Genomic DNA, 27830 nt, shown 5'->3' on the forward strand with positions numbered 1-27830 from the left:
AGAAAGTGTCCGGTATGGTTTCGGAAATGAAGAATGAACCAGTACAGCAAGAGAAAACAAGCAGGGAAAACACACTTTCAGGACATTAATGTTTAGCCAGAGTGCACTGATTCCCCCTTTTCTCGGTTGAGCTGCATGAAATGTAAACTAGCCGAGATTAAGGCTATTCAAAACACCTTTTTTAAAAAAAACAAAACAAAAAAAAAAACAAGAAGAGACGCTGCCAAACCAAACACTTACACACAAGACTAATTGGAATACATTTTTTTTCTAAGCTCATATGGGGAACAAGCCAATACTGACTAAAATGACTGTGTCACTGTAAGAAACTGAGTTATCTCAGTGTGTTGGCGTCTAGGTTTCCTAATCTATTTCAGTCTATAGGCACACTGCAACAAAAGTTCATCAGAGTTCAGCTTTGAGGTAATTCAGCTTAAGAAATAAACAGATTGTGGGACAAGATATTTATAGTGTCCTCACAATGCGGCTCCATCCGCTTTTATCTCTGTGTGCAGTATAAGGACGCAAACGGCAGGTTGGCGCACGGGTAATCCATCCTGCCTCGACATCCACTGTCTGATCCCCACCTTTAACCTCAGCTATCAAATGCCCCGGTCTTCTGAAAAACAATCCGTCTCTCGGTGTGTCACTGCGGTGGGTGGGGCTATGCAGAGAGAGAGAGAGAGAGAGAGAGAGAGAGAGAGAGAGAGACGGGGAGGCGTAAATGGAAAGCGAGCTGAGGAGACGCGCTGCCCACGCAGTCAGTCTCTTCGTCCGTGGGTTCAGCTGCGTGTGTGGCTTTACCGGCGAGTTACCGGCAGCGGCAGGTTCAGACGCGGTGACACATATTGAGCAGAAGAGGAGTCTGAAAAGAAGACGGAGTGGTAACTTTTTAGGAGTTTGGTGGCTTGTGTTGCTGCTTCCCGGCAAAAGGTGAGTGATTACTTCTAGTTTCACACTGTAAACGTTGGGGTTAAGGCAGAAAGAAAGAGAGGAAAAAGCTTCACTGGTGGAATGAGATTTTTGTGTCTGTATTGAGGGAAACGTCACCTATCTGAGCATTAAGTGGCTTTCTTTTTATTTCTCCTTGTGCTGTTTGTTCCACAGAAAGATTTCAAGACTGTGTTTAAAGAAGGGAGCCAGACAGAGACGGGAAAGGCTACAACTCCTGTTTTAAGTCAACATCATTATGGGTGTCAACATACATCCCTGTTTCCAAATGATGCCATCAAGAGGTCAGGATTCCCTTTTGGTGTCTGGGAATTCCATATTACTTCTGCACTGAGCCGGCGTTTTTCTTTTTTTCAGTAAGTTAGACATTAACAAAAGCATGAATTCAAACGCATCATGTCCCGATGTCACCTGCAATTATGCGCTAACTGTGAATGAGGATGGCAAGCCAGCAACAAGTATCATCATGTTTTTGGCCGGTGTGGTGGGAAACCTCCTGGCTCTCTTCATCCTCGGAGTGCACCAGAAGGAGCATCGTTCCAGGTCTTCTGTCTTCTGCATCCTGGTGACTGGCCTGGCCCTCACTGATCTGCTGGGCACCTGTCTCCTCAGCCCACCTGTGTTCATCTGCTACGCCCGTAACATGACGCTAATAAGTCTGGGTGGCAAAAATCTTTGTGACCTCTTTGGCTTTGCCATGAGTTTCTTCGGCCTGGCGCCCACGCTCATCCTGTGTGCCATGGCTGTGGAGCGCTGCCTGGCCATCAGCCACCCTTACTTTTACTCTGTCCACATCCGCCGCAGCTTTGCCAGATTAACTCTTTTCTTTATTTACCTCTTTTCCTTAGTCTTCTGCCTCCTGCCATACACCGGCTATGGCAAATTCAGACAGTACTGTCCTGGGACATGGTGCTTCATCGACATGGATGCGACAGGGGATGAAAAGGCCAACTTGGTGCTGGCCTTCTCTCTGTCCTACTCCTCCCTCATGGCACTGTTGATCTTTGCAGTGTTTGTGTGCAATGGCTCAGTGATTGTGAGCCTGTGCCAGATGCACCGCAGCCAGGTGATGCGGCGCGGCTCAGTCGGGTCGACAGGGAGAAGGAGGCGGCTGAGCCTGGCCTGGTTCGGACAGGGGGAAGAGGAGATGGACCACCTGGTGCTGCTGGCGCTCATCACGCTCATCTTTGTGGTCTGCTCCCTTCCGCTCACTGTAAGTTCACCTTTGACCTTCCCTCAGTGTTTTGTTTGTGTGTCACGCAGCTGATTTTCCTTTTCCCTCGCTCTCTGTGTCATTTCTACAACACATTTTTTCACGGCTTTTACTGCTGAATCAGAGAGGTCATATTCTGGTGTGTCATTTGAGCCAGAACTTCTCAGTGAAATTGAAAGACGTTAAAGAAAGTTTGTACTGAAAGAGGAACAGAAGAGGGGATTTTTAAAGTTGATGCAGGAAAGCTTTCGTAATTGTTATCTTTAGCGTGGCTCCCAGACTGGATGTACATCTGCTCACTGTCAGTAGAAGGTAGAGTTACCAGCATGTAGTGGGTTTCTTTGGGATTATAGAGTTTCCTCACTTCCTGTGTGTCTACGCTACTAACATTAATTCCTTCCCCTCATTCTGTAATCATTATATACATAGAAAGCTCAGCTGGCATGGCGACCGTTAGTGTTTTTGTTGCTGTGGTATGTATTTGTGTGCCCTGTTGAGGCTCCCTAACGGTTGTGCTTCGCTCTGCCGCCTTCACTATTAAAGGTGTGCCTGAAAGTGCAGCCTTTGCCACACAAGGCATGTTGTCCCTTTGTGTTTGTGCTGTGCATGCGTCTGCTTAGCTCCATATCTGTCCCTGTTTGAGAGGAGTGTGCCAAACCTGACAACCCTGGAGGACTGGTCTGGCCCTGCCCCTCCCAGAGGGCAGAGCTTTTTCTGGCAGGTCTCAGTGGTTATCCAGCCTCCAATCTGTGCCCCTAAACAACCAGAGGTTTAGAGGAAAGTATAGCATAGTTGGAGGATGTGATCAACGTGACTTATATTATAAAGGCACGTCTGCTTGTGTTAAAGTTGGCCTATTTAACAGTGGTGGTCTGATGATCAAGTCGTTTACAGGAAACAGTAAAAAGTGTTTGTGCATGTTTTCACTCTTCGCCATCTACTCACTGTCTGCATCTGGATGGCTTGTGGTAATGCTTGTCCTGAAGGTTTGACTAATCTGCGGTGCGTGGCAGTGGTATTTAGCCGTGGGAAATGAACAATGATGACGCTACATACCTGACAACACTCTGAGTAACACTACAGGAAACTAAAACCCCAACTTCGCCACTCGCTTGTATACTGTACGATTCATTTTCAGTTTAAAAATAGTATTGAAAAGCTGTTAAACTCTGTGGTAGAATAATTTGGAAAGGGCACATTACTTGTTTTCTTTTAACTTCCACTTTGCTCTTCTAAAGTAAATCTTTGTTCTAAAAATGGATTTGATCACTATACAACTTAAATTTATCAATATTCATAATTTACTCATCTCTGCCAACTAATCGAGAGTCTGATCTGTAACATATCATTCTCAATAATTCAAGATTCTGTTACATAATTAATGATTGATGCTCCTCTCAGCAGACGTGTGTGTGTGTGTTTGTGTTTGTCTGTGTGTGTGTTTCTCAGGTGCATGTGCATGCTTGTGGTTGTTGGAACCGATTTAACTGAGACAGCGGTGAAGTGTGTGATTGCATGTCAGTAGACTTACAATGTTTCAAGACAGATGTGGCTTCATGATTAACATTGCTTAGTTAGCCTGAAGCACAACAGATGTCGTGAAAAGGCGTGGGTGTGATTCTATGTTCTATATCAGAAATAATCCATATTTAGTTGATGCTGCTCTCAGTAGTGACACAGTTCAGACTCTTGCAAGCTCTCTCCATTACTTACACAAATATACAAGCTTCGTACAGTCATCATTCTTGCATAGAAACAACGATGTGCCAACACAAACCCTCCAGCATGTGTTTCCGGTTAGTCTTAATTTACCCAAAGCACTTTCAGGTAACTGAATATGCCTTGGAGAACGATGCTGTCAGCCTCTGAAGAATGAGCTCTGTCTGCAGTTTGCCCTCATCAGCAGGAGCTGCCTGCTGTTAGATGTGGGTGAGATGCATATCAGGTGCTGGGAAATGAATGATGTGGCAGTGACTATAAAAAAAAAAAACAACAAAAAACTGCAGAATCAGAAAACATTAATTAATCTACACTTTCTTTGCATCATGGGCATAAATAATGTTGAAGTCTTTGTATTTACAGATCAAGATGCTAGATCATGTATTTGCTAAGCGGCTTTTAGACGAGAAACAGATGAGATTTGCTCTGTACAATCCTGAGGTGTGACTCTTTCTTCAGTCCAGCAAGATTATTCAACTTCAAGGAGAGGAAAGTTCACACGTTGTGGTGGGGGGGATCACAGAAGTGGTAAAAAATTCTGAGAAGTGGCTAACTGCTTTTTTCAAGGTGGTGAGCTGACGTTATTTGTAAGAGTAAATGGTTGTGAATGTTTGTCCTGTTCGTTGTTACCTGAATCACATATCAGCTTCCCAGGCTTGTCACACTCCAGCCCGGCCTTGGATGAAATATGTCACCTCCCATTGATTTAAACCGACAGTACAAAACTGGACAATTACAGTCGACAGCTGAAAAAGATAAGGTGCCATTAAGCAATAGAACTCAGTGTGATGAATGATATCGCTGTAGCTGTTCTGTGAAAGAACGTTTGATTTGTTTGATCTGGCATGAGACATGAGGTCCTACTTGGTTTGTTCTAGGACGGACTATTGACACATCGCTTTACATTTCATGCCATATGGAAGATATGGTTACTGCCTGTTAAACACTTTAAAATACAGCTACAAATACAGCTGAGGGATGGGGTTTAAAGCCTCTCCTCTCCCAGTATAATCGAACACAAACACAGTTAGATCTACATTATGTAAGATTACACCATCGAATTTACAACATAATGAACATACATTAATCACGAAGATAACACAGTTTGAACTGATAGCACTGAAACAGTGAGTTCATCGTCTAACTGACAACAGCTCTGTTAATATGCTGCTAATCTTTGGATTTTGGACGTTTTGATGGAAAAAACAAACACTTTCAAAGTGTAACCTCTGGCCCCCAGAATTTGTGATGGAAGTTTGTCATTATTTTGTGACATTTTATAGACTAAAATAACTAATACAAAAATCAAGATTAATAAATGAAAAAAAGTAGCCCTAAAAAGACTTACTGCCCTATGTGTTGCATATCTGTGTATTGAGGATCAGTATTTCATGACAAAACTTGACAAAAGGTTTCTCTCTGAAAGAGAAATCAACAAGCCCTCCATCAGGCCTTTCTTCACTGCTCTTTGTTCTGTCATCCTCAGTTTATAAATGATCAAAGCTGCCTCCTGCAGGGGACAGTTACAGACTGATAGCTCGCTTGTGACGATCACCAATATCTCTCCTCTCTGCTGTTCCCATGGGGACCACAGAAACTGCCTGGAAGCCATATGTTGCTGGTCAATACTTTGATCAATAAAGTGCTGCAGCCATATCACAAGCTATTCACTAAACTGTTTGTGGTTTTAGTTCTAAGTTTCCCCGTTATCAACAGTTGGGACTGGGGAAAAAAGTGTTATGAGAAGATCTTAAAAGCCCCAGGGCAGGGTTGTTTTTAGATGACTGTAGCAACTTCAATCTGCAGCTGCAAAACTGATATTTCAACCTAATGAAAAAAGGTTTCCATTACTATAGCTAATGTGTCTGAGTCTTAGTCAGCAGACTAATATTGACTTGTGTGTGTGAGGTTACATGACAGGGAGTACAACAGAGATCAATAAACCAAATCATACTTCTCTGCATTGTTGAAAGTATTACCTGCATCAGAATGGAGAATGGTAACTGTAATGAGATTTATACTAAGGGTACAGAAAAACAAAGTACCAAAATCAAATTACTTTTGTATAAAAAACTTGAGTTTACATTCAGTGTTTCCCACCATTTGAGGAGCCTTCATTGTTTATATCCATTACATTTACATCCATCCTCTTTCCTGCCTTTGCAGGCACAAGTCAGCATTTCTTGGCCCTGCTACATGTGAATCAGGCGAATAGCCTGAAACTGTTTGCATGACCGTGTATTGTGTCATCATGTGCATGTGCGGGTCTACAGGATGATAAAGTGGTGAAAATATTCAAAATATAGTGCATACTTAAACTGATATTAGCTTTTTTTCTGTGGGCATTTATAAAAGTGGCTAAAACAGGTTTTTGCAACTGGCCCCATCCAGAGCAACACATCGCTCCGCTTCTGTGCTGGTGCTCCTGGCTGCTTCTCTAAACTGGCAGTGAATCCACTGCAGGTAACTGTGACTATAGATAAGTACCTCACACGACGTCAGATAAACTGAACTATAACTTAAAATGTGTGACTGACTTTGTGATCAGATTTGGACATAGTCCTCTTAACTCCCAGTCCCATTTATTTTCCACTGCAGCTACAAAATAAAAATGTAATTTAAAGTATCAGGGGTTCATGAGCACACAGTACATTTTGTCATCTGGAAAAATAAAAATAAAAATACCAGTCCACTTCCAATAGCTCTTAGCCAACTGGGCAAGAAGCCTGATTGTCAGGAAGATAAACAACAGCATGTAGCTTTGACACATCTGCAGCCACAGGGCATTGAGCCTCTGAGAGTCAGTGCAACACCTCATAAATCTGTGCTGTCTGACAGAATGGAAACCAGGAAACCATGCTTAAACAAAAGCACATTGATGAAGTTTGACAAAAATTATGTGAAAGAGCTGGAAACGAAACAATTTGTCTGTTTGAAGATACAAAAACTTCACCCAATTATGAACTGGAGACTTACTAAAGATTAAGGAACCAGGTAGTTAGCCATATGAAGAGAATTTCTATATGAGACCCTGCTTTAGAATGATTTAAACATTAAGACAAATAAGACGCCACAGGACCTTAGCCTAAAACATACAACCACACACAACTAAATCAACATTAGAAACAGCCAGGAGCTCTCAAGTCCCCCAACAGGCCCAGTCAAGAACCAGGCTCAAATGCCATTGAAAATATGCATAATGACAGAATGATAGCTATTCACGGACACTCCCCAAATTCAGCTGGATCCAGATTGAGTCAATGCGTGTGGAAGACGAGGGAATTCATCAAATCCAGACATTTCTAAGATGACTTTGTGCTGTAATGCTTGTAATGCTTAACAGATGTGATCTCCGATTAATCCACTTTTGCAACATGTGGAAATAATGGTTGAATCCCTTTTGATGACAGAATAGTATTCATGACCTTTGCATGTGTATGAGGTGTCAGATGAATCCACACGTCATATGTTATACACTCATAGATGCAAAGACCCACATGCTGTGACAGAGTCAAGATGAGAGGATGCTTTGTCTCCCACATTGTTATTGTGCTCCAGGTGCTCCAGGTACTGCTGGGAGATAAATGTCATTGTGAGCTTTGTCCAGGTTTCTATGAGGAAAGAGGATGCTCTGCAATCAGCAGCTGGCTTTGTGGACTGAACAATGAGGGTTCCCTTTCTCAGTGGATGGATGCTTAATCCTGCATTCAGCACTTACACACCACAGATTTATGTACGTGAACACATTTACTCTCATTGCAGTAGCCACAGGGCTGCAGGCTTGCTAATCCTGCCCTTCATATCCTGCAGTTTTATCCTGGTTTAATGTGCTTCCTCACATTTTACCTGGTTTATAGGGGAGAAAGTGGACAACAAATGACAGAAGGTCCTCAAGGTAATGAGGTGTAGATATTGGACGGTTTTAATGTGTCCTTGAAGTGTGTGGGAAAACATAGCCCCAGGCTTCAGTCCGAGCACAATAAGGGGGGAGCAGCTGCTGAAGAGATTTTTAATAACTGAGGCGCAGAATGATGAAAAGAGGGTAAAGACAGATGTGGAGAGCAGATCAGAGACAGAAAAAAACAACAGCAGAGCTCATTGTTCCATAATGTGCTTTTTGGTATCTAAATAAGAAAAATATGCATGAGTAACTGAGCAGCTGTAGTTTGCATGCTTGTTGTAGCTCAAATAGATTAGACCCCATTCTCTGCTGTCTCAAATGAAACCAACTTTAGTGAGAGGAGATTTCGACTTCAACCTGGATCAACTGATTTTTTTTCCATCTGGGGGCAGCAAAATAACATGTCAATACCAACATATACCTTTTAAAAGTGAACTTGTTAACAAACAGCTGTTTATTCAATCATCTAGCTGATATGGAGCAAGATTAGCATTTTTTTGAACTTGTATTTCTTGGCACAAGATGAATCTAAGTGCAATTCTTTCTCTTTTGATTCTGATTTTGGTTTCCACCAACACCAGATGGAAATATGTGACCCCTTAATGCCCTTAGGTGTAGGACAATTAAACCGCAGCAGATTTTCAGAGCTTTTTCCCCACAGAAAACAGCTGCATTCAAACAAAAGTGAGGCTATGAGAGCAGAGAGAGTGAACAGTAAAGTTGTGGGTCAATAAAGAGACCAACTGTGGTGATGGTGGTAATTCTCTGAGGGTTCATCACCACAAGCATCCATTTTCAAATACAAGTAGTTGTGTATAATTGTTAAAATAAATTGAAAAATCCATCTCTCTTGTTCATTTGAACTGATTGGAATTGGATGAACTCATTAGAATTTGGTGGTCAAAACTCAAAGGTAAAGGTCACTGTGACCTTACAAAACATGGTTTGGGCCATAACTCAAGAATTCATTTGAAAATTATTAGACAATTTAACGGAGAATTCTGATAGGATACATTGATGAAGTGATGACATTTTATGTCCAAATGGTCAAAGGTCAACTCTTGAGCGAAAGTACTGGCCATTACTCAATGCTGTACCTCAGGACAGATTGTGACAGTATTTCCCACCATTTGACTGGTTGATGAAGGTAACTGCAGATTCTCTAGAAGTGAAAACAGTGTAAGGAGCCCTTTTTGGATTACTCATAATGCATCGCAGCTTTACTGTTAAACTGTGGCAAACAGTTAAAATGAACACTGGCACTGCAACACTGAGCAACATCCTGTTTGTGTGTTCAAGTGTTCATGTGAAATGCAATCTTATTCTCTGTCCCTTGAATGATCGCTGTTTTTTGTGGTCAGTTACCACATATTTTATTTGAAGCTGTTGTGGTAAATCAAGGGGTATTTGTTCCATCTGTACTGCTGAACTCTCCAAGAACATAGATACCATTATATATGATGGCTGCAGTCTAACATTCCTTCATGAAGTGTCCATAATAGAGCAATTGTGTGTTTATGAATAATTTACCTTTTCAGTTTTGGAAGTATTGTATATGGTCTAATTCTTTGATAAAAAACATGATGAAAAAATGAATACTTAATATCTCCACCTTCTGTAATAGGCCCAAATACTTCTTTGATGTGCATTCATACTTTGACTAACATCTTTGAATAAAAGCCCAGCAGTGTTGGCTACAGATGTGTATTTTGCAACAGGAAACATTCTTCAATTTGTTGTTGGCAATATCCAGCCTGTCTGTGAGTTTGCTGAAGTCTGCTTCATTCACAATTGGACTGACAATTTTTAATATAATATATTATATTATATTATATTAGCAAATACTAGATTTTCCAGTTATCACTACATAATGAATGGCAACAAATGCTGTCTGTATTTAGTGGGGGTCAGAGGAGATATTATGTCTAGGTGAGTCATTGTAATAATGATGGAGAAAAGGTCATGGTGTCAGGAGGGACACAGTTAAAGTAAATTAACACAAAGGGATTTAGCTGTGTGCTGTAAAAAAAAAAAAAAGTGAATAAATCTCTCCAGAAAAAAGCAGAATCCAGAGTGGCTAGCAAGCGATGACGACAAATATTTGCCTTCACTTCCTGCCAGCACAATCCTTTTATTCATCTTTATGTCGTTTGTCTCACGCTTGTCTCTTTTGAAAATGCTGTGCATTTTTAACATTACAGATTTTAAGATTACAGATTTTAGTTTTTGCCAATGTGTTTCAAAATTGGGCACATCATTACTTACTCTTGTTTGTCATATTATTGTGTTTTTTAAAGGGCTCATTCCAGCAGATAATTAATGTTACTGTGGAACCTACCGCCCCCCATAGAATCTACTGTGCTTCTCCGGTAGGTTCATAACCCACATCAGTTTATTACATTTACTAAATAATAAAATCTTTTTGGTCCTATCAAATGGTCGTAGTTGTGGATCTAGCTTGCTTCTTCAGGAGATGAAGACCCAGCAGCTCTTCTCCAGTGGAGAGAAGTCTGACTCCAGACTCGTTTGTTTAGTTACTCTAAGCCGTGAGTGCACATTGGGCTGGTGCCAGCAGCTGTTGTTTAGCAGTAGGTGTTACTGGAGAGACATATTGCTAGTCACCCTTCAAGTGCCTCTATTTAAAATGCACTTTTCAAATGATTTGATTGATCCACCCTCTTTAAAATGATCTTAGATTATTGTTGTTTGATTTTTCAGGCAAAAATGATTTAGTTTCTCAACACGCAACATTTGAAACATTACAGAGTAAAAAAGAGAGAAGCGTGAGACAAACGACATGAAGATGAATGAAAGGATTGTGCTGGCAGGAACTGAAGGCAATTATTGTCTTCCTCTCTTGCTAGCCACTCTGGAACATAGATATTCGGTCCAATGAGTCAATTAATTGATTATTTGATCAACAGAAATTCACCAACAGCCACAGAGATGATTAAGACTACAAACTGCGAGAAGCTTCATAGATTTATGTGTGAATCCCCCATTAAACTGAACAAGCATCTTGATCTCACATTTCAGCAGTTTTGTTAGTTTTTGGTGCGTTTGTTTTCTTCTTCACATCATTTATGTTAGTTACAGTGTATATTTATATACAACATATCTACCAATAAAACCAGCAGCTTTTGTGTTCCTTCTATATTCAGATGAGCTCCTCTTATTTTCCCTCCTTTTCACTCCAGTACTGGTTGAAGAAATTAGGAAATATGTTTCTTGAGGACGTGCAGTTTTACTGTTTTTTGTGCAACAGAAGCTTCAATGAATATTTTCACTCTTTGGGAGCAAGACCCTCCTAAGTGTTTTTTTTTTTTCAATGCTGGTTGAATTTTAGAGAGACAGGAAGAGAAGGAAGATTTCCCTTTGATACATTTGTGTGCAAAATCATTAGTAAGTTGTGTATGTGTTTAAATATATATATATATATGTGAAGTTGGTTGAAATATTCACAGTAGTTGCCAAAACATACAGAATATATCAGCAAATCTTTCTCACACAGCCATTTACTGTATGCACAAATACATTATTTAGTGCTGTCTATATTTGTCTTCTTGGCTTCTTGCCATGCATGCTCACAGTTATTTGTCCATCCATCAGCACCTTCATTGTTCTCACAGCAGTCACATGAAATGTGCTCCGCACCCAAGAGTTTCTCAACCTTAGGGTTGGGACCCCTCATGGTGTCAGTTTATTTGCAGACATTAATATACTGATGTTTATTGTGTGATTAAAAACTGTTTCAATAGGTTTGGAAAACAGGTATAGCTGTAGTATGATTACTGTATTCATGCTTAACATACCATGATAACATTTACACAGCAACTTTGTGATCAGCAGACTAACTTTGAGAAAGAAAAGGGTTTTGATTAAACAAATGTTTGACTTGACAACTTTTAGTTGGAAGAATTTAGATTAATTTATAAATTGGAGTTAATGTTGGATGGAGTTTGCGAGCATTTTGACATTCAAATTCAAATCCACTTATGAAAGCCACTTATTGAATCTTGTGATGTTTACCTCTCAACATTTGCAGTTTTTAGAGTCACTGTAACTAATATTCACAACTTGTGGCACACTATGTCAGAAGTTTGATGCTTAAATCTACATGAAGAGTAGCCACTCTGTTGGTCCCTGTATAAAACACACAGTCCAGGTGTTATAGGCTCCTTCTCAACGATGCACTTTAACTTTAATCTCATGGCAATTTAACATGGCCCTCTCATATCTGAATAAGAGGCCTGATCATTTTTACTGAAAGTTCACAACAACAGTCTTACTATGTTTGACCTACTGATATTTCCATATCACTCTCAACATGACATAGGTCTGAACTGAACAGATTAATGTTGAGGCTGCAGCAGCAACACGACACAAAGAGTAAAGATAATTGCAGTAAATGTGTTACCTTAATTTACATCTCTTACGCACAAAGGAAATATGATAAGTAATAAAACACTGCAAAAGAGTCACTTTTCGGATGTCGAGGAGATTCTTCTCATATCAGATCAGTCTGTGAAAAAGAGGCAAGGCAGGTAAAAAAAAAACAAACTTTTGTACAACTGCAGTAATAATCTTTCTATGCATTTTCACTTTTTGTTTGTACAAACTGCATGGAGTTACATGTCTCAAAAGGGCTACAGAGTGATGTCCTTTTCACTCACAAACAACCTTGGGCTGATGACAGAGACCAGATGCTCATTAACCAATGAACAGAGCATTTTGGCCATAAAGGAATTAATGTTAATCAGATAATCTAATCTTCCGCTGGTGATGTCCGTCATTTTAACCGCTGACAGAGACACTTGGCTGAAAAGGAAGGGGAAAGTAAGGAGAGGTAAAGGGTTTGATAAGAAATGATGAATCTAGGTATTTTGCCAGACTAGATACGAAATGCAAGAATTAGAACCTGCTATCCAAACCCATCCCTGGTGTTGAATTATGGATGACACCTTCCAGGAAAAGCAGGTACACAAAGAACAATATGATTCTTGCTTAATCCTCCACCCCGCCACCAGTCTCAGAAAATATATGACCTAATAAAATCTAGCTGAGGTGCAGCAGTGAAACACAACACCCTCACATCAAACAAACCATAAGTGAAGCACAATGTGGTTATCATCTGTTGTAGTGCTAAGAGACGTGTGAAAAAAGGAAACAGCTGACATCCACTTCAATAAGAGCATGACAAAAACATACTCAACGTAACCAAGAAACATTTAAAGATGGCACGAGATGATTGCACATTTTTCTCAATCTTAAATTTTAAAGTCATTACAGGGAGAAAAACCATTAGTGTAATAGGAATCCACTCACACGCTTCTATTCACAAAATTAAATCTTTTAGGATGTCACAGAGTAAAAGAAATGCGGATGTTATTGGGGTTTTCAGTCGAGTCATAAATATTCCCCTTCCTCTTCCGTGACGTTGACTGTAACTGGTATCAGAAAGGTTATGAATCATAGCATTTGCTGTAGAAAAAAAAAAAAACAACAAAACATATTAGATGACCAACTGTGCCATTTTGTGGCCTGGTTGGTGTCCAACAAATTTATATAAAACTGATTCAGCTGATTAAGTGTGACAATACAGCATGATACACCCAGCTTTGTTTCAATAACTGATCATTCCTGCATGACAAAACAACAGAAAACATTGTATTTATTGACTGACTTCTATGGAACAAGGGTCATGAAATCTTTTTTGTGGTGTTTCCAAAATGTTTTAATGCTACAAACTGTTCAAGTTCTGCCTTCAAAGAGCGTCTCAGCCAGAGCTTTTCAGACAACAGGGACCAAACAAAATCAACAAGATAATTGCAACCAGGCAGCAGAGTGCAGATTCTGTGGCTTAGGATTTTAGGGCCCAGTGAATGCTAACTATTGTTTACACAACAGCAGGGCTTGAAAATATGTAATGCCCAACAAGAGGATATGTGTGATGGGAATAATCCTCCCACCCAACTTTGCACTCAGGGTTAGGGGTCAGGGTTAAAATACCTTCAGTAAAACATGTCATGTGTGGAAGTTGATGTTTGACATTGTATAATGATCAGGACAAATGGTTAATCATATATTTTTAGATTGATGCAGCACATGTAAAAATTATTTTTACATATATGTTCACATATGTCATTTAGAGGTATATAGTAGTATGTATGTCTTACTGTTATATTTTGGTGTTTAATAATGTGGGGGTGTCATTTAATGTTTAATGTTAATAATAAATGTTTGGTAGGACACAGAAATAACATGAAAACTGAAATTATATTTTTGTTTATAAAGCCTAAATAAAGTCTATTTTAGGTGTCAGTTGTTCTTTTTGGGAAGCCTCTGTGCTCCTGCCATAATCCAGGTGTCTGTCTCTGAGTCTGTGAGCTGGCTGACCCAGAATAATTAAAGATGAAAAAAAAAAAAACGAAACAAAAAAAGAAATGCAAGCAAAGGTGCATTTGTACTTATCAGCATTCACTTGTCATAATGGAAGTACTTTGTGGTTGTCTTTAATTCAGGTTAACACCATAAAGAGGAAATGGGTTTATTGAACACACTCTGTGTTATGCAGATCTACACATATCCCCATACAAAACAAGAACATGTTCAGACTGCATGTTAGCCACCTGGGGAAAGTTGTAAAGCTGCAGACTGGCAGTTTGTGGCAGCCGCTTGAAGTTTCATTGCACTGCTGATTGTTTTGTCCTGTTACAGTACATATTCAGTCACCTTTGCCAAGAGAAAATGATCTGCAATATGAAAAAAATACTGACAGCTACTTAAGTCAATCAGAAACATGTTTTCAATATTGTTACAGTTTTAGTGCATTTCGAGGAAGCTGACGTATTTTCCAATCTGAATCTGAAGGGCATAATTTCAGACTGTCAGCAGTGTCACAATGCTGAATGCAGTTATTATCAGATAAAAGCTGAAATCTGCGTAGTCTGCACATTGACGTCTGTCATGGCAGTGAGAGGTTACTGATATGATGTAGAAGTAAAAAAAAAAGATCTAAGCATGCACTGCCACATTTGTCTTCGTTCTTGTTGTTGCACACAAACAGATAATCAGGCTAAATCAAAATGTCCTCAGCTGACCACATAACGTCATTAAATAATGTATAATCTACCGTTTGCTAACACGATGAAACTACACACTGGAGTAGCTTGGGCTGATGTACGTCTTGAAAATCATCAGGTGTAATTTGAGCACACTTTACTGGCATTGTAATAAAGGTAGCAACAGCAGTAACACTGAACGGCAGCACGTGAACAGTAAGTAGAGCAACAGTAAAAAGTGCCAGTCTAGACTCCTGCCAATTGAGATCACATTAAATGAACATATTTTAACCCAAAAAGCTGCAGATTTTAGGTTTTGGCCATTACTATGTGTTATTATAGAAACAGTTAATTTCATGAGAAATCAGAACAAGGTGACGTCCATGAACAGAGTCCAGACAGGTCTCCTTATATGGTTGAATCACCAGTTCAGCCTCATTATACAAACCTGTTATAAATGTCTGTTTTTCAGAGATGCTGGTTTAAGTTTGACCAACTATACTTATGCACAGTCTTTCTTTTTGGATAACTTTAATGGACTTTTGGGGTACAGTTTTAGTGTTCTGGTGATTTAGAGAAATAAAGTAGGCCCAATTTATCTGGGACTTTATTTACAACCAATCTGGTCATCTGACCCCTTGTATCGCGTCCACAGTGAACAATGTTATCACAGATGTTATCACATCCCCAGAACTCAGGAATGAAGTTATCGTCATAACCAACTGGAATGATGGATAAACCTACAAAAATAGGACCCAGGTTTTAAAGCAACAGCATTATTTAAAGTGGATGTTGTTCATTGCCAATGAAAATAAAGGATTAAATTCATAATGCTCAGTTGTGCTCAACTGTTGGCAAATGAGATGATGTATTGTGCACATGGCTGGGAATTAGAAAAGTGGTACATGGCCAAAATCCTGGGGCCTTTCTGTGACGGAGTGGCCCCAGGATTAGAGCTATTCACTATTTCACTGTTAGAGCCAACTGAAAATTAGCTCCAATAGTGAAATTAACATTAATGCTTAAATTCAAACTACCAGGTACCGTTTGAAACCATGACTTATTGATTTTTTTTCTCCCTTGAACACAACAAAGAACATGATGCACTAAAAGATAATCTACCACCAATTTCAAAGTGTCCACGTAGTGTAATCAACAATTCACCACCTGCAGCATCGAGTAGGCATAGTCACAGAGCTCTTGTAGCTTTATCACTGTTGAAGAGGAACCTGTTGATTCTCTGTTGCAACAGCCACAAGGTTTTGCAGGACAGTCACAAACTATTCTTATCATGCACTGACACACATCAGCAGACTTCATATTTCACACAATTTATGAAAGTTGGTTTTTCACTCTTTCTCAGTTGCTTCCACTTCCTCTTTGGTGTTGCTTGCGTCTATTTATATGAAGTTTTCTTTTTTCAGTTCTCAAGCAGACAGCAACTCCTCACAGCTCCTCGTGCCACACATTACTCATCAAACAGCTTACAGGGACCATTTATTGTGCCCTTCACTCTTCAACTTACATTACCCACAAGAAAAATGGATAATTACAGATTGTGTAGACATAAAGCTTAATCTTATATTGACTCAACTTTTTTTCCTTTCACAGTGCGTAAAAGTGTGATTCATAAAACAACACAGATGATTTAAAGCAGTTGTGTGTGTGTGTGTGTGTGTGTGTGTGTGTGTGTGTGTGTCTATGTGTGTGTGTGTGTGTGTGTGTGTGTGCGTGCGTGCGCACCGAGTGTGTGCGTGTGTGTACATGTGTGCGTATAAAATGTTTCGTTATCTTATCACTGCGGTCACTTCTCTTCCCACATAATTGACTTTGGATTGAGTGTCAGAGTGACAACAATTGAAGTCCATTTTGGCAAATGCTGGTAAAAGGTGTAATAGCGCAAGGTAAGTCACCACAGCCTGAAGCACTTACTAATGGACTTTCAGACAGGATAATTCCCTTAATGGAAGTTGTCTACAGACAAACACAGACTGCTATACTGCCTCATGTTGCCGCTAGTTAGTACTGTTTAATGTTTTCCTTTCTCCTGAGACTGAATCCATTAAGATTTATCTGGCGTTTGTGATGCTTCCTAAATTATCGGCTTTATACTGACAGACTTAAAATGCTTAGAAAGCTTGAGATATGTTTTCTGTTTTGAAAAAGTCATAAAACAAGATCCGAGGAGAAATCAACATAGTGAACAAACTGATTGCACCAGATGCATGTAAATGCTCTTGCATCACACGCCCACCAATTCTTCCTCTCTGTATCTTTTTCTGTAAATCTTAGATGACAAAAACCACCTCCTCACGACTGCAGATTCTGTAGAAGTGAATTTCCCTTCAATGTAGAACCACTCTGCTGATATTTAAATTACATAACTGCACTGTATGACTCACTATACAGCTCCCTCAGGAACTCAATCTGGGGCAGAGGTGAGTGTGGTCACACTGCCCAGGGACAAACATGTATGTTTGATTGCCGTGGATAGAAATCCAATAAACTCCAATGCACTTTATTGGACAGCTCACTGTCATAGTGCCCAACAGGGACCTAGTGTGTGTGAGTTGTACATTTTTGTATTTGGTTGAATTTTCTCTCAACTGCACCCTCAGGCAGAGTTACTATAAATGAAGGATGGAAAGTTCCCGAGTGTAGAGTGTAAAGATATAAGGTCAGAGCTACAACCTACAAACCCTGATTGAACTTGAGGTGTGAAGATAAATCAGAGGTGAAAGGAAACACCTCACTGATGGAACCTGTCAGGCTCACAACACAAGCACTATAGCTGGTTTTATACGCTTTGGTAAAATGCAATGCTGTGTCTTACTTTGGCCTGTTGCCCATGTCAAACTGCCGCCCATTTTAAAGGAGTGGTTCAACTCTGGTAAATATGCTCATGTGGTTTTTCTTGCCAAGAATTAGATGAGAACATTGATTTTGGTCTCATGCCTTTATATGAAGTACAGGGAGTCAGGATGTGTTGAGCCATAAATAATAAAGACTCTAAGAAGCCAGGAAACAGCCAGAGTCAAGCTCTGTTATAATACACTGAACAGCATTTTCTGAACAGTAAGAGAAAAAAAATCACCTTGGCCACTTGGGGGTAGTGGAAAGAAGTTGCGAGCAGTTACAGAGAATCACTATCATTCAGTTGAACTTTCTGTCACCTGCTCCATGATGTTCACCAGCTGGTTGCTTACTCAGATTTTCTGTTGTTTGGTGCGGGGCGGTAAGTGTACTGTAGGGTTTTAGAGCTTTTTTACCTGAACAAAAACAGCTGCCTGCTAAATAATAAAACAATGAGCTGAAAATCAGTTTAAAGCTTTGTAAAGCAGAGGCGAGCTGCAGATTCAGGTGATAATGCGAGGGCCCAAGGTCACATTGTTTTCGTATTTGATCTGTTGTCAGCTTTAAAGATGCTATAATCCAGGGGTGCCTTGCCTGGTAGAGCGCATACCTCTACCAGGCTTAGTCCTAGCCACAGCAGCCCGGGGTTTGAATCCGACCCGCGGCCCTTTGTTGCATGTCATCCTCTCTCTGCCCAACTTTCTTGTCACTCTCTCACTGTCCTATCTAGTAAAGGCATTAAAAAAGCCCCAAAATATAATTTAAAAAAAGGGAAAAAAAAAAAAAAATGCTTTAATCTATTTTTTTTACATCTACAATCTATCAAATTACAGTGTGTAATGTTAAAAGTGCAGCTCGTAGTTACCACCCAGAGTTAGCACCTGTCATTACAGTCATGATTCATTCTCAACCCTCTCATCAGCGTTATTTCCAGTCAAAGGCTGTTGTTTTCAGCAAAAAATATTACGGTACTAGGCAATGGACATTGCAAAGCATTTAGCTGCTAAAGAGCCAGATACCTGCTTCTCCAGTTTGTGGAGAGCTTATATTATATATGTCTGCTGGATGTGTAAATAAGCAGTTGTTTCCCATCACATTCACCATATCAACCTAACCGATCATATGTCAGTGTTGTGTTTACAGCTCATTTCTGCTGCCAGAAGGCACACATGAGATTGGTATTGATCTTCTCATCTTACTCTCAAAAGCATAGTAATTAAGAAACTTTCCCAAGGCACTGAAATACTCCTTTAAAGACCTGTGTAGTACTGCATCATTTCTCTCTCTTTCTCTGTCTGTCCTTGCGCAATGCTGTAAACAGTCCTCTCTGAAAGGCCAGTAATCTCTGCACTGTCTCCTCTCATCCTCATGTAATGATCCTGCAGTGAAACAGGATCAGGAAGAAAGAGTTGGGAAGAGTCCTCCAGGACCACGAGATGGAAAATAATGGGTCATAGAGCATAGACATCCATTAAGGGATTTGTTTCCTGAAAGACGCAGCACTCATCAGCCCTAAATAGCATCTCGTGTGCCTCTGCCAGGATTTACACATGAAGGTACATGTACCATGTATATGAAGATGTCAGCTGGCAGGATGTTAAAGCTCTAAGTAACATTATGTAGATCTGAAACAATTAGTAAGGCCGCAGAAAAATAAATAAAATAATAATGCTATTATTTTTGATTATGCTATTAAATAATGCTATTAACTATTTTGATTATTAATTAGCCCTCTAGGTCAGAAATGCCAAAACATTTTCTAGTTGCAGCTTCTCAGTTTTGAGGATATGCTGCGTTGTTTTCTCTAATGTGACCATAAAAAGGTGTATGTTCAGGTTTTGGACTGGTGGTCAGACAAAACAAGCAATTTCATGATGTTACATCTGGCTCTGGGAAACTGTGATGATTGTTTTTTCACTACTTTTTCTAATTTTATAGACAGAACTTCGAAAGAAAAAAAAAAGCACTAAAATGATTTATGTTATTCTCTTGAAGATATTTTGCCATTTGTTTATGTGGCAAAGATAGGTGAGCAGTCCAATTGCCTTTGACCCAGTAGTTGACCATACAAGTACAGTTTGCAGAGCAGTGGATGTCAATGGATGAATATGTATGTGTTTGCACATGTACAGCTGTGAACATGTGTAACATCTGTCTGTGAATGTGCTGTGTACATCTGTTTATAGAGTGCATGTGTGAGCGTGCTTGCTTTTGCTGGATTTATATGTCTATGAGCATGCTCATGGTATGTTCCTTCAAAGCTTCCCTGCATCGGCACGATTCTCTGTTCTCCTAAATGATCACCCTGATCCTCGCCTGCTGTATATCGACTCCAGCCTGCTCTTTAACCACAGACTGATACATTAATATGCTGCTGTTTAAGGAGAGCTTGACGTCTCATCAGTTTTGGCCCCACAGCCTGCAGCACTTGGAGAAGACAGCTAGTGATTTGTGTCCCTCTCTGCAGGCCTTGAGGTCTGCTGAGAGGACCATAAGAGGCAGGGTGGCATGCAGGAACAGAAGCAAGGGTGAGGGTGGTGATGTGGATTGTGACAGCAAGGGCGAGGATGATAGCAGAGCATGTGAGAATGCATGTCTGTTTGAAATGTTTCTGGCAACACTGCATGATGAATAAGGTGCGTGATAACTGCACGATGAGCACAAGAGACATTTGTCATTGTGTTTGTTAGTGTGTTTTATGCCAGTAAGCCTGAGATTCATTATTAGCTCGAGTATAAGGAACAAATTGCTGCCAGCATAAGGCCTGTTAAAGGCCAAGTTAATGGTGTTGTGATTCTTGTCATAAACGAAGGTCCAAAAAAGACACTTTCACTGTTATTTTTAAAGCTTTTGAAATATTTATTGGATCCACCACTGCCTCTTTTATGTACTGCTTTCATGACAAAAACTCCAAATAGATCTGTAACAGGTTGCACCGGCTCTTCATAAGCTCAAACTTAGCCAAGTAATAAACTGTGTTTACTAAGTGAGATTCATGCATCGCTGGAATGGAATTATATCCAACTGTCATTTTTGGAAATTCAGCTTGTGATGTTCAAGGGATTTCATGTTTACATAGTTGATTATTTTTTTATTGGACTGTGCTACAGATGCTTCCTGGCATCAGATTTACACATTACACATTACTAGCTAAAATGTTCCGTAACATCTAACCTGATTTCGTAAACAGCTAGTGTAAATTATGCACATGAGTACAGTTAAAAAAAAAAAGAAAGAAAGAAAAAATTGACAAAGAGGTAGCATCAGGTCAAATTGTGAAATGATTGGTCGGTTTCTTGCAATCGCTGTCGCAATCAGCTGTTTTAAAAAAAGACACATCCTGTAAAAGGAACACCACACTGCCACTGATGGGTGTGCTTTCACCGTATGTGTGTCTGTGTGAGTATTCTTATAATCCATAAATGCTTCAACCTTGACCATTCATGTATTAAGCCTGTGAAATCACTGAGAATCAAAGATCAGTTTAGTTGACAAAATCACTTGTGCAATTCAAGAAAATTCACACAACCTCAAAAGTAACATGTTTACTTCCTAAAAAGACAGGAACATCTGGACTTTGTTTTGTTCCACTTTGGGTTGTAACCACTTCTGACACGCCTAAAATGACAACAGTTTTCCAGGGTTTTAGAAGATTATGTGACTGAGCTCAACATTTTAGAAGCATCACAAGATAATTGACATTATTTTGGTTTTGCGTAGAGTCAGCATCATCCTCTGTTTGTCTGTCCCATGGTGTATTTGTGGATCAATATCTGAGGGACCACATCCGTATGAGTTAGTCACCCTTATGTCTGGTCCCTCTGGTAGTCTGGTTTGGCCTTGATCTGGACCTGCTCCCTCTGGTCCCTCTCACTCTGTCTCTAGCTTATTAGTTTTCTGTCCGGGCCCTAGCAACAGGGAAACATTTACGCCAATGCACAAAAGCACTCAATCACCACAAGTCATTAATTAGGCCTCTGTTTGTTGGATATTTCATGGGGGAAATGGAGAATTGTTGATAGAGAAGAAGAGCAAGGTGACAAAGACGATTCCTGGGCCAGCTGCTGCTTCTCTCTCTGCCTGTCTGCAGTCTGTCATACCTTAAAGGTCAATGCAGAAAAAAGTCGCAGTCTTGTCATGTAGAGTTGTCTCCATCTATATTCAGGACACTTTGTACATCTGAAAATTAAATGTGTTCTCACAGAGAGCGTGTTTTATTGCTATAAAGAGACAGATGTTGACATTGGTAAAGCCTAGCATTACAAGATGAGCCACAGTTGCAACTGACACTGATGCTAAACACACAGTCATGTGTTCGCATCTGGTTTTAAGACCAAAGTGCCGACAACTCCATCCTGTTCTGCCTGTTCAAATCAGGTTTGAATTTGCTCCATCAAGCAGACAAAATATTTAATCTTGTGGGATGCCAGCTCACCAAAACTCTGCTCACTGAACAAGTTGCTGATGATCTTTTTGATGAATCAATTAATTGTTTTCTCTAGAGGCCAAAGCAAAGTCTTCTGTTTGTTCATTTTTTTCATCAAGAGTCAAAAAAGCCATATGTCATATAGTGTCATATATTATAAGCAGCAAATTGTTTTACCGGGGAAGCTGTAACCAGAAATGTTTAATATTTTTTTCATGTTTTTCTATATATATATTTATATACAGTGCATTCTTTATATACAGACCCCCTTAGTTTTTCACATTTTGTTATGTCACAGCTTTATGTTAATATCATTTAGATTATTTTTTCTGTGTCTGTGCTCAATACCTCATAATGACAAATTTAAAATAGAATGGAAATCTAAAACATAATTTTAGAAATGTATTAAAAAACAAAAACTGAAATACCACATTGACATTGGTATTCAGACAAATTACTCAGGACTTAGTTGAAGCATCGTTGGCAGTGATTACAGCCTCGAATCTTCTTGTGTATGGCCTAATGAGCTTTGCGCACTTGGATTTGGGAATTTTCTGTCATTCCTCTCGAGCTCTGTCAGGTTTGATGGGGACTGTTCGTGGATCACCATTTTCAGGTCTCTACAGAGATTGGGTTAAAGTCAGGTCTCTGGCTGGGCCACTCACGGACATTCACAAAGTTGTCCCTAAGCCACTCCTGCGATGTCTCAGCCGTGCACTTAGGGTCATTGTCCTGTTGGGAGGTGAACCTTCGGCCCAGTCTGAGGTCCTGAGCGCTCTAGACCAGGTTTTCGTTCAGGATATCTCTATAGTGCTCTCCATTTGGCTTTCCCTTAACCCTGACCAGACTCTCTGTCCCTGCCACTGAAAGACAACCCCACAGCCTGATGCTGCCACCACCATGCTTCAGTGGATGGTAATGGGGAGGTGATGACCAGTGCCTGGTGTCCTCCGGAGATGACAGAACAGTTGGTTTCATCAGACCAGAGAATTATTTAATTCAAAGCAAAGGGCAAATAAAGTCTAAAGTAAAGACATGGTAATAAACTAACAGTGACTCAAATGAACGTTTTCATCAACTCCTCTCCTCCCTCATTTGGACTGTGGGAGCTGGACAGTAAGAGAACAATGTTGAATAACAATGAGGAATAAATCATTCTGAAATACACTATTAAAAGTCAGGGGATGTGCTTCCAAATTACAGCCTTCTCCATATTACAACTGTCTAGTATTTTCTTTATACTTTATATTTGTTACCAAGGAATAGTAAGAACTAACCTTGACCTTCTCTGTCTTCAGATTTCAGGCTTTATCAACGCCATTCATCCATTTTGTGGCGACACGGAGAACCTCACTGCCTTCCGCTTCTACGCCCTCAACCCCATCGTGGATCCATGGGTCTTCATCATTTGCCGCAAGTCTGTGTTTCGCCACCTATGCTCTTTTCTGAGCTGCCGCTTCAGCAAAGGAGCTGTGAAGACAACAGCACGCTGCGCTCTGTCTTTACCTCTTGACAGTCACATACAGAGCAACCCTCCGGACGGGACAGTTTCACAGGCCAACATGTACCCCAGTTTACCTCTGTGACCCAGAGGAAACCCTCGACTGTGGAGGGTGAGCAACTGGAGGCTGCGGAGACTTTTGTGTATGAAATACATTGGGGCAAAATTGTGAAATGAAAGATTAACATTTTGCCAAAGAAGTGTCAGACTTCAAGAAAGAAGTACCTGTCACAATGGAAATCTTCTGTACATGGTCATTACAGTTTCTCAAGGAACTAACTTTGGAAAGAAGTCATTGCACTTGGTCTCAAACTTTTACTGACTGATGTAAATGTTTAAAGTTGCAGGGACAGCTGTGCCATAAAAAAAACAGCACTGCAACTTAGCACTGAAGAACACATCAAACCACTTCATACCTATGGGTAAAATTAATATATATATATATATATATATATATATATTCACTTGGGTAAGGCAATATGGGTAAACAATATGCATGAATGTATCCTGTCTCCTTTTTTCCTTCAATCATTCAGTCTTTTCTTTAAGACACAGCCAGGTGACTCTTGGATAATGAGCTGTCCACAGCATCTTTGACACTGGTGACACTCCATATGAAGATGACCTGCTAGTGTAGCTTATTTCAATACCTGTCACTGCTGGGATTGATGACAGGTTAGTCCATTTCACCTGACCAGAGTTACAATGTTATTGTGATCTAAAAGAGAGCCACATAGTGTACCAGTCAAAGTCGAGTCCCGAAGTGTGTCCAAACCTTCGACTGGTACTGTATGTTGTAAGGAGGAGTTATCATCTTTCTGCCACTGTGTAGCCACTGATATTAACATATTTGTAAACGCAACAAGAAAAAGTATAAATTAAACCATTCATGGGCCTTAATGCAGTATAATTAACCATGTCTTAACAAGACTAAAAGTCTACAGCAACGCTAAACCTTTAACGGTTTTACTTTGGCACAGTGCTCTGAGCTAAGTGCTAATGTCGTCATGCTCACACTGATCATGCACAGAATATGTTGATGTTTAGCAGGTACAACTTTAACAATGCTCACCGTCTTTAATAATAATTATAATAATAATGAACTTTATTTCTAAGCGCCTTTCAAGACACCCAAGGACGCTTTACAAAGCAAATCAAACAAGTTTAGTGTGTTTGCTAACATTTGCTAATTATCACTAAAAAAGCAGAACTGAGGCTGATGGGAATGTCATTAGCTTTAGGTATGTGGTCATAAACCAAAGAATGCATTAAGATTTTAATCTTGTGATGGTGCTAAACTAAAGGTTAAGGGTTCATCAAAGTCTGCGCAGTTAACCATAGAGCACTGCACCAAATTGAATGGCAGTCCATCTAATAGTTGTAGAGGTATTTCACTCAAAACCAAGAATGTCAACTTGATGGTGACATTAACAAAGAGTCAGGGGGTCACCAAGACTCAGTGGTAAGCTTCATCCTCTGAATGGCTGTGTATTCTGTGTGATTCTGTGGCCACCCATCAGTCTTGACCAGTGGTCTGACAGACAGCTCTGCCATTTGTAAAGTTAACACCACTAGTGTATGTAAAAAAAAAAAAAAAAAATACAAATCTTTAAGTTAGAATAATTACTTCTTGACCATAGAGTCCAAGTCTGGGTTCCAGCTGTGTTGCATGGTCTTTTGTTGAAACAGACCAAATAATCAACATGTTCCCTGACAGACACCATTAACCCTTTACCACCCACAGTCTGACCTGCAGCACAGACTGCCAGCACTTTGAAAGGTTACATGAATATGACTGTGTAATTTAGATAACTATCGCATCCTTTCAAGTTGCTGTGATGATTTCTAAAAGATTAAACCTGTTATAAAAATAGTCACAGCACTCTAGCAGTCCAAAAATGTGGTAAATTAAAGGTAAAAGTAGGTCATTTATTCTGATTTATTTTGAACTAAAGTTAAAGGTTTAACCTTTGAAGTTAAACCTACGTCTTTCAAAATTTAATTCTAATCCTCAGGCAAGAAACCATATAAATAAATGCTAAGTTTAGGGACTATTCTTCACTATGCCCAAGAGTTGAACTTAATGAGGTTTAAAAGGCTGCTTAAGTCTCAAACTAGGTTCAATTCATGTTCCTGTGTAGCCCATAATATCATTGTATTGCATGAACATTGGATTCCACCTCACTAATTTCTAAGCTACCTATAATGATTGTCTGTGAATGTTCTTTTAAGAGCCTCTTGCTTTTGAAAAAAAAATGCTGCTGCAAAATGCACTGTGATAACTAATCTTTTGTTGTTGTTGTTGTTGTTGTTGTCGTTGTGACTGTAATGCTGTAACTGCATTTAAATGTGTTGATGCTTTTTCACTGTGCTATGATGTTGTGTATCCTTATGATTGTGTTAGTTTGATGTGTACGGTGAAGTCCTGAGACACACGTACAACAGACATGATGAATTGAGTTCAAGTTTTCTGTGCACAGGCTGTGCTTTACAGTTCATTTTTCACTGTTTAGTCTTTGATTCTGAGTCACGCATGAGTCAACAAAGGTCACACACATTACCAGTTGCACATTTTGTTCTTTGAGGGTATAATTATTTGACTGAATAAAATAATACATTTTTGAAAAAATAGTATGCTACACAGTTTGTTCATATGAAATAAAATATTGACAAAAGAAACTAGAATTACTGCCTTGTAGTTGTATGCCTCCGCCTACCAGTTAAGTTGCAGTTTACATTTGTCTGACCATGATCATGCAGTGAAGACTTTGAAGGAATTTAATAAAAGGTAATAAGTGTTTTGAATTTTAGATTAAATTTACTCAAATTGACTTCAATAAATTACTAGTTTAATTAAGAAATTAAGTAATTTTAGTTAGATTAATAACTTTTGTAATAATTAAATATTTTAAATCAATTAAGATGTTGAAAGGAATTAAATTGAATTTTATTTTGATTGAACTTTTAGCCCAATTAATTTACTTAATTTCACTCAATCTAATTTAATTTAAGGTGCATACCATATGGACATAAATTCCCTAAACAGCAAGTCCCTGGTTCGACTCCCAGCCAGTCAGACTGACCTTAGTGCAATCGAGTAAATACATTTTACTTTAATTACTTTGTATGAATTTAAGATGATTGTGGGTTGATGGTTATTGTGCGCACCACATGGGTAAGAATTCCCTGGGCAGTACGTATCAGGTTACCAGGTTACTTCACCGTACACATCAAACTAACACAATCATAAGGATACACAACATCATAGCACAGTGAAAAAGCATCAATACATTTAAATGCAGTTACAGCATTACAGTCACATGCAATTTGAGAGGGCGTTGCCTAAAAGATCTTGTTTTTGCAGGCGAAATATTTTTGTACCATGAAGTGATTAACACCCTTAACCAATCATAAGTCATAGTGCAGCCTGATGATAGCAAAGTGGTGATTTTGAATTCAGTGCGGCTTGGCAGCACAAAACTGTAAAATGATGTCAGTATAATTTCTTACAGGTTCTTTAGTAAGATATTGTTAATTTCTAAAATGTGACACATGTCAAATAGTGACATGTCAAATAGTGACAGATGATTCACAGTAATAAAAAGCTAAAATGACAGATAAATCTTTATATTTGAAACTGCTGGTTTGGTGGAAATAAGGAGGGTTTATTTAAATAAAAATGACATGCAATAGTGAATTCTGGAGATGTATGATGACAGCTTACTCTGTAAACGGTCTCATTCTTACTTAGTTAAAGTTAAATTTAGTTAAAGACTTACATCACAGTCTCATATAAAAGTTAGTCAGAGCAGTGACCAGTGACCAGTGAACAATACTGTAGCACCACTATTTGGTTAACCAGCGCACACAAGTGGACACGCATTTCTAATTAATATAGGAATTTACTCTTCAGAAACAGTTTAACAGTATATAAGTGCCAAGAAAGATTAAGTTAATATGCTATGAACAAATGTGGAGCTCCATTTGCTTCTCAGATTTGAGTCAACAATGGATCGCCCAAGAGATTTGAAAAAGGATTCACATATAAGAGGATTAGTGCGTGGCCCACAATGTGGTTTGTTTGTTGCTCATGAGTGACATATAATTGCAAAACCACTGCAGTGGGATTTCACTTTGTTTATAACACAGGGAAATAACCATGAAATTTCAAGTTTTCTTCTGCAAAAAAAAAAAAAGACTTTTCT

General features: G+C 39.4%; 1 protein-coding gene across 1 annotated transcript; it reads left to right on the plus strand.

The window, feature by feature from the left end:
• Window positions 1-739: 739 nt before the first annotated feature.
• Window positions 740-27322, plus strand: ptgir (prostaglandin I2 receptor). Its single transcript, XM_071496005.1, has 3 exons — window positions 740-933; window positions 1108-2164; window positions 23423-27322. Exons 2-3 carry the CDS (start codon window positions 1331-1333, stop codon window positions 23708-23710), a joined length of 1122 nt encoding a protein of 373 aa, XP_071352106.1. The 5' UTR covers window positions 740-933; window positions 1108-1330; the 3' UTR covers window positions 23711-27322.
• Window positions 27323-27830: the final 508 nt, after the last annotated feature.

Source organism: Trachinotus anak, unplaced genomic scaffold (assembly GCF_046630095.1).
Source record: "Trachinotus anak isolate AG129_WGS33_773 ecotype Australia unplaced genomic scaffold, CSIRO_AGI_Tana_v1 ptg000014l, whole genome shotgun sequence".
Lineage (NCBI taxonomy): Eukaryota > Metazoa > Chordata > Actinopteri > Carangiformes > Carangidae > Trachinotus > Trachinotus anak.

Bases quoted from the DNA above. Each gene is read 5' to 3' on its own strand.
- ptgir (XM_071496005.1), top strand. From the start codon at position 1,331: ATGAATTCAAACGCATCATGTCCCGATGTCACCTGCAATTATGCGCTA. The intron at 2,165-23,422 runs GTAAGTTCACCT...CTCTGTCTTCAG, and splicing joins TCTGCTCCCTTCCGCTCACT to ATTTCAGGCTTTATCAACGC.